Below are 11,974 nucleotides of genomic sequence, written 5' to 3' on the forward strand. Positions count from 1 at the left end.
TGTGTTTTCCTTCTTTGTAAAAAGTTAACATTTATCATGTTTTCATTGGCCAATTCTGACCAATCTTAAGAGTCCATTTCACACATTATCTTTAAACTCTGCTGTGCAACCTCTGAACCATGAAGGAACTTTCCTTAAATTTCTATTGCTGTATCTTGTAACACTGGCATGATGTTTGCAGCCTCCTGTTGTGTATGAGATGTTTGAAGTGAATAAAAAAGGGAAAAGAAAAATCTGTCATTTCGAGTGTGGGTTTTTTTCTAGATTTTATTTTTACAGTATAAATATTTTACTTATGGCAGCACAGTATGTGGGTAACAGGTTATCATGAGGATGAAGTCACTTACTGCTGCAAATAAGATTTTCTGTTGAAAGCAACAGACTCCTCCTGTTCTATTTTGTCCTTAAAAGCAGAGGCAGTTTTATTAAGACATTTTAATTAATTTACAGCACAGAGTGCCTCTCTCTCTCTGCTGATATGAGTTAATGGAGCTCACCCACCAGTCTGTTTTTCTCGCTTCCTCTCATCTATATGACAGTAATCTTTAAATAAGATATTTATATATCAATCTAATATTTATTTAATTACACTTTTGATTCCAGTGTTTAAGTGATTGGATTGTCTATATTGGTCTTCACAATCCACAGCAAAAATAATAATGAAAGGTGGGGTATTGTTTCTTTTACACATGCACCTATAAAAATCAAAGCAGTAGTATCAAAAACATTAACTCAGCACAGATGACTCTGTTTCATGGGAAAATGGCACTGCCTAAAGCAGCAGGTACACCACCTGGAATAATAAGTGTAATAAGAAAAAGTGTGTAGTCAGCACTTTGTGTAGATGTCTCAAAGTTGGGAGCACAGTGCCAAAACTCTGTCCTAAAAGTTTTCTCTCAGTCTTCATAATGAGGGTTTTGAGGCAAGCTCCACTGATTATGATAGTAATACTGCGATCTTCATGAAATGAACTGAGCTGTCTTTGACTTTGACCATGACTTACTCACCTGTAGTGTGTAAAGACACCACTAAAGCTGAACTGAACTGCTGCATTTGACTTGCTATCTTTTCAGTTTTCCTTCCATTGCTTTCACAGTAACTTCCAATGTGTGTTACAAAGTAGCTGCTTACACATAACCATCCAGGAAACTGACTTCTTTAGACTGTGCCACTCTGAGCAGTAACAGATGAGCTTATTGACTTCTTCTTATTTGTTGTTACTTCTGTAACATATTTACTTCTGAAAAAAAAACGTCAACATTGTTCCTCCTGTGTGGCAGCAGAGAAGCAGACGTGAGCTTTACCAGAAGAAATTTTGCTGTAAAGTGCAGCCTGGAGCTGCAGAAGCAGCACATGTGTGAAGCACGAGCAGAATAAAAGAAAGGCTATGTGAACAGCTGAACAGTTTCCAGGGTCTCCCCATAACAGCCAGTGATACAAATATAAATTTGTTGTTTTTTATCAAAAAATTGATAAATAACTCTAACAATGTCTTATATTTTAGACTCCTGAGAGTAGCCACCCTTTGCTTTGTTTTTGCTGCAAACCCTCGGCCTTCTCTTAATGAGCCTCATTATACTGTCACCTGAGAGTCATGGTTCTGGGTCATGTTGACCCAGCATTCTGAGTTTCTTGTGTTTCGGTGTTAATTTGTAGTATGTTTATGTTTTAGGTTCATCAGTAGTCTTAAGTCTCGTCTGTTTTGAATTTCTTATATTCTTATATTGCCTGCTTTCTAGCCTGAATATGTCTTACAAGTATTTTGTCATCCAGAAAGAGTAATATTTCAGACACCGCCACTCTGCGTTCCTCCGCCTCGTTTGAGCTTTGGACGAAATGCATACTGGGATGTTTGCCTGGGTTTGGCTACAGTAGCCAGTGAGCTGATGGTGACCAAAACAGCCAATGAGAATTTTTTCATTCTGTGATTTTTTGGTTTTGTGGCACAAATATAACACTGTACAGATAGAGTGCTCAACTCTATCTGTATCTCACGCTCAGTGCAGGGGCAGAGATGTTGAGAGCCTTGAGAGCCTGAGCAACACATTGCGAGCAGGTCCGAGATCTGAGCAAGAGCAAATGCAAAAACTGAGCGAGAGGGGCTGCTATTGTGTGTGTATATGGATAATAGCAAACACTGAAATACATTTTTTGTGTGCAGCAATGAATTTTGTTCACTCAAATTTAGATTTTCCTTGCTCAGGAATAAATTTCTCCTCAAAATGCAACACTTGTACTCGCAATTTCTTTTTACGTGTGCTCAATTTTTTTTTAATGTGCGCTCAGAATAGTGACACAAAAATAATGCCATAGTCTTTGACCTCTGTGTCCCCCCCTGTGCGTTTGTGTTTATGTGTGCATGTGTGTCCTTGTGTCTTGTTTCCCTTTTCTGTTTTCATGTTTCTCTTCTTTCATTCCATGTTCCCCCGTCTATGGATTCTTTAGGTAACATATTGGTAACATATTTAAAATAAAATACATGTACAAAAAATAAGTAAAATCGTTTTGGGTTTTTTGTAAAAACATTGCTTTTATTTGTTTGTATAATTAATTGGGTTAAGACTTTTATACAAAGTTTTAGCCACAAAATTGCGTGTTATCTGGCGAACATGTTTTGTCCTTTATCTAAAGAATCAGTAGCTTCTCACACACACGAGCCGTTTTTATTAATTTATTTGTTTAACTGTGAACTTGTGTCGCAGTTGGTCTTCCATACCGGGAAGCTCGTCACACCAGGCTGTAACTTTCACTTTTGATTTGGAGCTGTTTGCCGCACAACAGGGGCACTTTGTTTTTTCTGACTTCGACAGAAAAGAGGCAGTGCAGCCACAGCTGGCTGATTTTTGGATCGTAGCTACTAAGTGAAGTTTTCATATCTGTTTCTTTTCTGTCAGTCAGATCATGGCTGAGGTCTTCGGCAGTCGATCGCTAAATGATAAGGTGAGTAATAATCTGTTCGTCTGTTTGCTTGTTTTAGCCCGTCTAAGAAGAAACAAGTGCTCCACGGTTAACGATGTCTTTCTTTCTTGGCAGAAGGAAGGAGGCCTGGATAAAGACGGTGAACTAAAGGAGGCCAGGCGAGAGTTGGAGGAATGGAAGGTAGGCCGGAACTAATGCTGAACTACATTTTCCATTTTCAGGTGTGAAGTCGCGCAGCGTTTTAGTTCAATAGTAAAATAAGTTCACGACCGTCAGAATAAATTTATGAGAAAACGCAGAAAGCTGACAACTGCTCAGCCGGAAATGTCTTCATCCTCCGTTTATAGAAGAAGGTGGTTTGTTTACTGAGTACTGTGAGTGATCTGAGTGATTTAAATAGTAATTACACTTCTCAGATCTCTTATTTAAGTCGAGATGCAATCCTGCATCGTGAATGCAAGTCCGGAACTAAGTATGTTCTACAAATAAACGTACTAGACTGAAAAGCCTGAGAGAATCTATCTAAATGCCCATATTATAATAGATGTCATTATTTCCATTGATATACATTTATTAGCATTGAGACATCATTGGATACATTTTATTTACGCATTTGAGCTTAAAGTTAAATGGTTACTTATATTTGGTTGCACAGAAGATGCAGTTTGCAGTAAACAGGGAGAAACCATAAAGCAGCTCATTTCAGCAAGTGAAAGTCAGACGGAATGGGCTCAGGCAACATTCCATAGGGTGTAGCTGTAGGTCTATATTTGCTCAACTAAAAACTATTTTGATGGCTCACACTTTAGCAAACGAGGCGCAGGTGAAGTGAGCACAACCAAAAATGAATAAACACTCTTTTAGTCTTTTGTTTGGGGGAAAGATTGGTCATAGTTTGTGAAGGGCAGAACCATTATCTTGTGAAACCTACACAATTGCAATGATCAGTACAGATCTTGATTAGTGATTGCTCAGGAACCTGTTTATATAGAAATAAATAAAGGTACATAAGGTTAATGTCAACTAAAATACAGGCATACAACACCAGGGGGATGCAGCACGAATACTGAGTTTCATCAGTGAGTCAAGTGCACAACATTGTTTAGGATTTCTCTTTTAAATTTATATCAAATTGATATAAATGCTTCAGTTCTTCCATTTTTTCCTCGCCTTGTAATCGGAAGGTTGCCGGTTCGAGCCCTGGCTTGGACAGTCTCGGTCGTTGTGTCCTTGAGCAAGACACTTCACCCGTTGCCTACTGGTGGTGGTCAGAGGGCCCGGTGGCGCCAGTGTCCGGCAGCCTCGCCTCTGTCAGTGCGCCCCAGGGTGGCTGTGGCTACAATGTAGCTGCCATCACCAGTGTGTGAATGTGTGCGTGACTGGATATGTAAAGCGCTTTGGGGTCCTTAGGGACTAGTAAAGCGCTATACAAATACAGGCCATTTACCATTTACCATAAAGACAAAAACTAAGTAAAGCTTTGTTTCTCTTCCAGTTCTGTACTTTTCTTACTTATCAGCAGTGGTATTATATCATTCAGAATGACTTGAGTATATTTGGCCATGTTTAAATATCTGTCAGTGAGAGAATAATTTTATTTGAGCAGCTTGTAGTCTCTTTGTAGACTGCCCACAGCTCCAGTTGTATTCTCTCTGAACACCACCTATTGCTCTTAAAGGCTAGATTCGAAAAAGCGGATGATGTGAAAGCCAGGCTGATACTGGAAAAGCTGACGGAAGATGATGCCAAGACAAATGCACAGCAGGAGATGAACGCTTGTGTCAAAAACCAACAGAAGACCCAGGATGAATTTAATGAAAGCATGAGAACAGTTCAGGTACACTTATTGTCATCTGTGTAACATCTACACTACACTCAGAGAAACTGAGAGTACATAACTCTCACCAAATATTCCACTTTATTCTTTTCCATAGGATGAAATCCAGAAGCTGACTAGATACAATCAAGATTTGCTGGAGAAACTGAAGAGATGTCAGGATGAACTGGAGGCTAAGAAGACAGAGTCCCGCAAGTTAAAGCAGAAATTCAAGGTAAAAACCAGGAACACTTTCAGATCTGTCCATCTGCTCACATTTTTACGTACACTAATCACGGGCATTAATGTGATGGTAATTATGGGATTTCCACACATTATAAATACATCACCAAACATATCCAGATGTCTCTTAGCAAGTTGCATGTTGATGAGTTATTTTGAGATGGCAGCAAATTTACACTGTTATACAGGCTGTAGACTGTTACATTGTATCAAAGTGTCATATCTTCAGTGTTGTCCCATGAAACTATATTACAAAATATTTACATAAATGTGAGGGGTGTACTCACTTTTGTGAGATACTGCATAGACGTACAGGCTCGTATATATTCTTTTGAGTGTGTGTGGATTCAATTCAAACTTGTGCATCCAATCCCTGTTTTTAAAATTCCTTCAAGAGCTATGCTCTACAGTCATTCCACCCTGTGAAAGGCAGTTCACGGCCCCAAATAAAACTGTGACATTCATGTTCCTGATCAGCGGACACAAACGCCTGACCACAGCTGTATACACATTGAAACAGATAACGGCCTGTAACTCTGTATTGTCCCATCTGTCCAGATCTACGCCCAGATCCCAGACACAGAGGTGAAATTTATTTCTCCGAATAAAGAGACAAGGGAAGAGGGTGACGAGGACAGTCAGCCAATCAGAGGAGTGTTTACCATCAGCCAGAGAGCTGCTGTGCTTCTGCAGGGAGGACAGGCTCTCATCACCTTTGAGGAGGAGAAAGGTAGACATCATTTGACTTCAGTACTCTATATGGTTCATTCTTACTTATGTTAATGTTAATAAAACCAAAAATAAGGAGTCCTCATGGTTTTCCATGCTTTGCTGTGTAAGATATTTATACAATGACAGTTTGCACTGTCACTTGGAAAAACACACATACAAGACAGTTAAATGCTCAAGTGAAAAAACAGCATTTCAATTTCAGATATTAAATATGAAATTATGATTTCTTATTTTTAATATCACCTGAAAAAAGCAATTTAAATGAAGACAGACATTTTGGAGGTGTGGTCGTAAACTTTGGATCAGCTGTAAAACAGCCTGTTTCACTTTAAGCGTTATTTTCAGTACATTTCATGCTCAAGAAAATGTTTTGTCTCACTCCCATGGCTTCTTGTGGCATGCTGTAAGCTCTAATTGGAACCTTGTGAAGATCCAACCATGCAAATTGTGATTTTTATGCCATTTTCCAAGTGGTCTTAAACGTTTGATTGGGACCGTATCTGAAACTGCCACACGAATGTTCATCTCTTTAGTTTAACGTACATCATGTCAGCATAAAAAGATCAGATCAAAAATCTCTGCAACAACAGCTATAATAAAATCAAACACTTGAGAGACAAGAATAAAGAGACAATGTCAGCCTATCATAGTGTGTCTATAGACAGATTATTCTGTGATCAACCTGCTTAGCATGTCAAAATGAACCCAATCATGACTCAGACCTTACAACATGGAGTTCTCAGTACAAATGCAAATGATACTCATCTTTTTGTCATATTCTTGGTGTGCAGTGGCTCGCCAGATCCTGAAAATTGCCAAGTGCTCTGTGTCCTGTGAGAACAGCAGTTTGGACGTGAAGCCGAGAAGAATCACCATGGATCCTGCTGTGAAGTTTGAGGTAGATGCTGCAACAGTATCATCGGGGTTTTTATGCTTCAGTTAGAAAATGAAGCCTCATGTTTCAAAATGAAAAAGCAACTAGAGCCTTATTTTTTATGTTGACTGTGTCTCTAGTTTCCTGTCTATAGTTTGTACAGTTGTAACACTGTCAGGTCATTCAAATCTGTCCACAGAGTAGGAGTGAGACAGTACACCTCTCCAGGGTTACTTATTGCTGTGATGACACACAGAGAATACTTTCCTAAAAATACTTCTTAACTAAAGCCAAAAAACTTTGGCTTTAGTTAAGACCCTAACAATACAGAACTAGATCCATCCTGAGACATTCCCATGGAAAATATGGCCTTCTCTGTGTGTGTGTGTGTGTGTGTGTGTGTGTGTGTGTGTGTGTGTGTGTGTGTGTGTGTGTGTGTGTGTGTGTGTGTCTGTGTGCGGCAGGGTCAGAATTAACAAATTAAAACAGGAAGTAACTAAACAAGGAACACAGGAACGTAAACTTGACACGGAGAACACAAAAGAGCAGGAAAAATGACCTCCTGGGACAAACAACAACTAGAACTACAACCTAATATCCAGAAAATGGAAAATGAAGCTGGAATATGAAAACCTAAGTGACAACATAAAGAACATACTATACAGTAAATATAATAATTAATAAAACAAAAATAATAAACTCAAAGCATGAGGTCAGCAAACAGATATATAGGACCGCTTTCTTCCACTTATAATTTTTTTTATATTTATATATATATAATTTTAAAATCCTCACAAACCCTTGAATAATCAGGCCCCAACTTATCTTAAAGACCTCATAGTACCATATACCAAAGTACATCACTTTGCTCTCAGTCTGCTGGTGTATTTGTAGTTCCTAGGACATTTAAAAGAAGAATGGGAGGCAGAGCCTTCAGCTCCCACTTTGGATTTGTGAGACAGACACTATCTCTACTTTTAAGATTAGGCTTAAAACTTTCCTTTTGGATAAAGCATATCGTTAGGGCTGGACCAGGTGACCCTGACTCCTACTTTAGTTATGCTGCAATAGGTGTAGACTGCTGGGGGACTATGTTACACTGAGTGTTGTTTTGTAATGATCAACACCCTGTAAACAGTGTGTGTTCACACCGATGTAGGTCCACCTTGACGTTTCCAGAAAGGAGCTGAAAATTTCCAACGTCCCTGATGTCATGCCAGAAGAGAGAATGAAAGACCGACTGGAAATTAGTTTCTCCAGGCCCAGTAGAGGAGGAGGAGAGGTGGAGAAAGTGGAGTATGACAAGAACACTGGGACTGGGTGTGTCACATTTCTCCAACCTGGAGGTAAAACTCTATAAGATAATTGTGCGACATTACACATTATTCTTAGTTAGTTGTTCTAAGTTATTCTGTATCATTACAATAGTTGTAGCCAAGCTAAGTATGTTAATGCTCAAATGTATGTGCATTTGTGTGCAGTTACTGAGAGCCTTGTCCTGAGGGGAAGGTACGACGTCGAGCTGGACACTGAGGTAAAGGTGCAGGTTGGACCTATTTACGAATACCAGCTGCGCAGATTTCAGGTAAGTTACAGCACTGAGACTAAAAGCACTTTGTTAACTTAGTTAAAAGCACAATTTATCACTTGTACAAAATTTAACTGGACAGGCTGCCAGTCTGTTGCAGGACTGACACAGAGACACAGGCAACATTCATGCTCACATTTTAGACCGGGAGTCTCTTTGGAGTCACCAGTGCATGCCTTTGGACTGTTGGAGCACACAGGGGCCCACGCAGAGAGGCCCCACACTGGCAGTTTACCTTTAATTCCCAAGCTGACGCTTTCAAACCTCTTTATTTTTCAAAATACAAAATATTTAAAAAAAATTTATTTATGACTCAGAAAACTATACTTACCAAACCCCACATACCTTTAAAGGTCATGCTACTAATGGGAATCACTAACTCAATTAACAAAATAGCCATTGCTGCTGGATAATTCCTTTCTTTTACTTAGCCTAGTCGTCAGAATCCACAACATGTCATGAAACTAATTTCTTAAAATTTCACCAACAGAGACATATGGAGAAATTTTTCCTGTTTATTTTAATATTAACATTAACCAATAAAACCTCTACATTTAGGGAGGCTGTGTCTTTTTGCAATTATGTAAATGCATCCATGCAAGTTTAATGAAAGATAGTTATTTCACTTTAGCACTAAAAATGCTTAACTGGTATAAAACTTTGCATTCAGTTGCCTTCAGATTAAACAAGAATACTTCTAGAAAAAATAGTTATATTTTACTTCAAGCTATCTTAGTATTTGTTTTTTGAGGATTTTTAAGTTGTATTGAGAGCTGATGGGGTGTTACGCACACCACAGGTGCGGCTACCAAGTTTAAATCTTAGTGACCGAGACATCAAGTCAAGGTCAGAGATCAAGTTTTCTGAAATGCCATAACCTGAGAACAGGGTGGCGTAGGATTTTGAAATTGATACTATGGGTGTGTCAACTATGACAGTGAGGACTAACACTGGCAGTTGAAAGTCTTCTTTAAATTTAAAAGCCTTTTTTTGTTACATAGTCATTGTGTATTATGACTTAAAACATTCATAATACAGAATTATTATGGCTATAGTAAAATAATTATTCTCTGACAAAAATATGTAATTATTTCACAACTTGTAACAAACATATAATTATAGAAATATTATATTATAACATGTAAGTGTCAGTATTTGCATTTTTAAATTTTTTTGCAATTACTAAGTCTGTAGAAAAACAGTGTTAGCGGGCTTTCTTATGTGTTCAAATACACACGCGCCTACATGACTAAGTCTTAACGACACCCCCCACCCCCACACACAAGTTGTTCTAAAACTTGTGTGTGTTGTTGTAAAAGTTGTTAAAAGTTTGCAGAGCAACAATAAAGCAAATTTTTATGATTTATTTCAGACCTTTTGCGGCTGTCCGAAGCGAACCATCCTCCTGGATGACATTCAGGACATGGTTGATGAGGAAGACCTCCAGGACCATCTGGAAATCCATTTTCAGAAGCCCAGCAACAGTGGTGGTGAAATAGAGAGCATCAAGTACATCGCTAAACCGAAAGTCCTGCAGGCCTTTCTCTGTGAGAGCACAGAGGAGAAGGACGACAGTCTGTGAACCACCATGAACTGTCCTCTAATACATATATGACATGTAAGACGAGCTCCACCTGTATTAAAGTATATTTCTAATCATTTCCAAATGTCTTGCTCAACCTGAAGCGATACATTGTAGAGATTTCATTTATTTGCTCTCCTGCTGGGTTAATCGGGACGATACTTTATCTCTGTGCATTTAATACATTTGATTACAATCTTCCATGTGGTAAAGTTGGGGGTGTTTGAGTTATGTTAAAAGATAAATCCAAGAAATTCTGAATATCACTTGAAAAAGAACCTGTGTGATATTTTATGCAGTCAGTCAGTAAAATTAATGACAACCTACACAAAGACAGTACTGTCTTTGTTCTTATAAGAACATGTAAACACTGGGATGGGTAGTAGGCTGATAGTAGGCTGAAAGCCTCACATCTCATTATCTAATCACTTATTTTAGTCAGAGAATTGTATTTCCTTTAGTAACTAACTGTAAATCTGGGATGTCAGAAGACAAACGTGTAATGTGCTGGATGACATGATATTTTCTGTTGGTAAATTACCACTTGAGAGGTGAGAACTGCAGTTTTATTACAGCTATCTCTGAGCTAGTTGGCTTGCCCTTTTTAGCTCTATAAACCTGCAAAGGAAGCTTTCAGACACACCGTCATCCTGTGTAAAAAGAAAATCCTCGCAATTTGAACTAGTGCCTCAACTGTCTTCTATGCTGTGCTTAATAAAGTTAATGAATCCTGAAAGAGTAACATGAGTTATATTTGTTATGTTGTGGCAGCTGCATTGGTAACCACAGTGTTAGCACTGCTGCCAGAGTCACGTGTTGTTTTATTGTGGCTTCTGGCTGGGCAGCATGATCATTAGCACATTATTAGTTGTTGCCTCACACCACTGTTCCCTCTGTAAATGGTAAATGGACCGCTTCTCATATAGAGCTTTAACTGACCACTCAAAGTCATTCACCCATTCATACAAGAACGTCTTTCTAAGCTCTTTCCAACATTCATGCACATTTATATTCCAGTGGATGCTTTGGAAGCAACTTGGGGTTAGTATCTTGTCCATGGATATCTGACATGCAGACCAACCTTCTTATTAGTAGGCTTCTGTCTTCCTCCCACATTCCAAGATCGTGCATGGACTAGGTTCATTGTGAGTAAATGTTAATTTTATTCATATATCACATTTCATTACACATAAACTCATAAAACCTCGTGTAGGTCTACGATGACTCAAACAAAAGAAAACAGTAAACTGTGCAGAAAAACAGAATCAACTTTCTGGGAACCTTTCATAACATTTTTATGAGAAACTACTGTCCCCAAAGTTATATGGTCATATACTTTGAACCCAGAAACAGGGTAACTATGTGAGAATGCTGTTTGTTGATTACAGTTCAGCGTTTAACACGATAGTGCCCTGCAGACTGTTCACAAAGCTCAGGGATCTGGGACTCAACAGCCGTCTGTGTGCATGGGTGTTGGACTTCCTCACTGGCAGAACTCAGGTGGTGAGGGTGGGTAGATGCGTCTCTAACAGCATCACCATCAACACAGGAGCACCACAGGGGTGTGTCCTCTCGCCACTGCTCTCCCCCCACTTCAGGACATTTACGCCAGGAGGTGCTGGACTAGAGCAGCGCAGATACTGAAGGACCCGTCCCATCCTGGCAACTAACTGCTCCAACTTCTGCAATCAGGCAGAAGGTTCCACACCATCTGGGCAAGGACAGAGAGGCTCAAGAGGAGCTTTTATCCTCAGGCCATCCGTGTGTTGAATCATGCCCCTCTCTTTTTTGCACAGTCAAGGAGTGTATCAGGTCCCATTACACTGCGTGTTATATCTGTATAACCATGCATGTGACAAATAAAGAACCTTGAATCTTGAAATATTTGGAAATTGACATACTTAGCCCTTGTCACCCAGTAACAGCTGGGACTGGCTCAAATAAGCCCAGGCTCTAGGAATATTTAGGGGTGGATTTCGAGCAACAGCTATACAGCTATGAAAGCCATTAGGAATCACGAGAATTTAACTTCTGATTGTTTACCAGAGGAGAGCAGTGGATGAGGTAGTGATCCACTAGAGAAGGAGTTGGTTAACGAAAAGGAAAATGGTTGGAATACAGTGAACAGTAGTAAGAAATGTTGGAGACATACAGCGGCTTGCAAAAGTATTCGCCCCCCTTGAACTTTTCCACATTTTGTCACATTACAGCCACAAACAT

At 39.2% G+C, this 11,974-nt stretch overlaps 1 protein-coding gene across 1 annotated transcript; it reads left to right on the forward strand.

The window, feature by feature from the left end:
* Positions 1 to 2,720: 2,720 nt before the first annotated feature.
* On the forward strand, positions 2,721 to 10,490 carry nmi (N-myc (and STAT) interactor). The gene is made up of 9 exons (XM_005751558.1): positions 2,721 to 2,940; positions 3,034 to 3,099; positions 4,598 to 4,756; positions 4,854 to 4,970; positions 5,537 to 5,708; positions 6,502 to 6,608; positions 7,744 to 7,930; positions 8,066 to 8,169; positions 9,545 to 10,490. The coding sequence occupies exons 1-9, from the start codon at positions 2,902 to 2,904 to the stop codon at positions 9,752 to 9,754; spliced, it is 1,161 nt and encodes a 386-aa protein (XP_005751615.1). The 5' UTR covers positions 2,721 to 2,901; the 3' UTR covers positions 9,755 to 10,490.
* The last annotated feature ends 1,484 nt before the right edge of the window (positions 10,491 to 11,974 follow it).

Source organism: Pundamilia nyererei, unplaced genomic scaffold (genome assembly GCF_000239375.1).
Source record: "Pundamilia nyererei isolate P.nyererei 1_Seehausen unplaced genomic scaffold, PunNye1.0 scaffold00316, whole genome shotgun sequence".
Lineage (NCBI taxonomy): Eukaryota > Metazoa > Chordata > Actinopteri > Cichliformes > Cichlidae > Pundamilia > Pundamilia nyererei.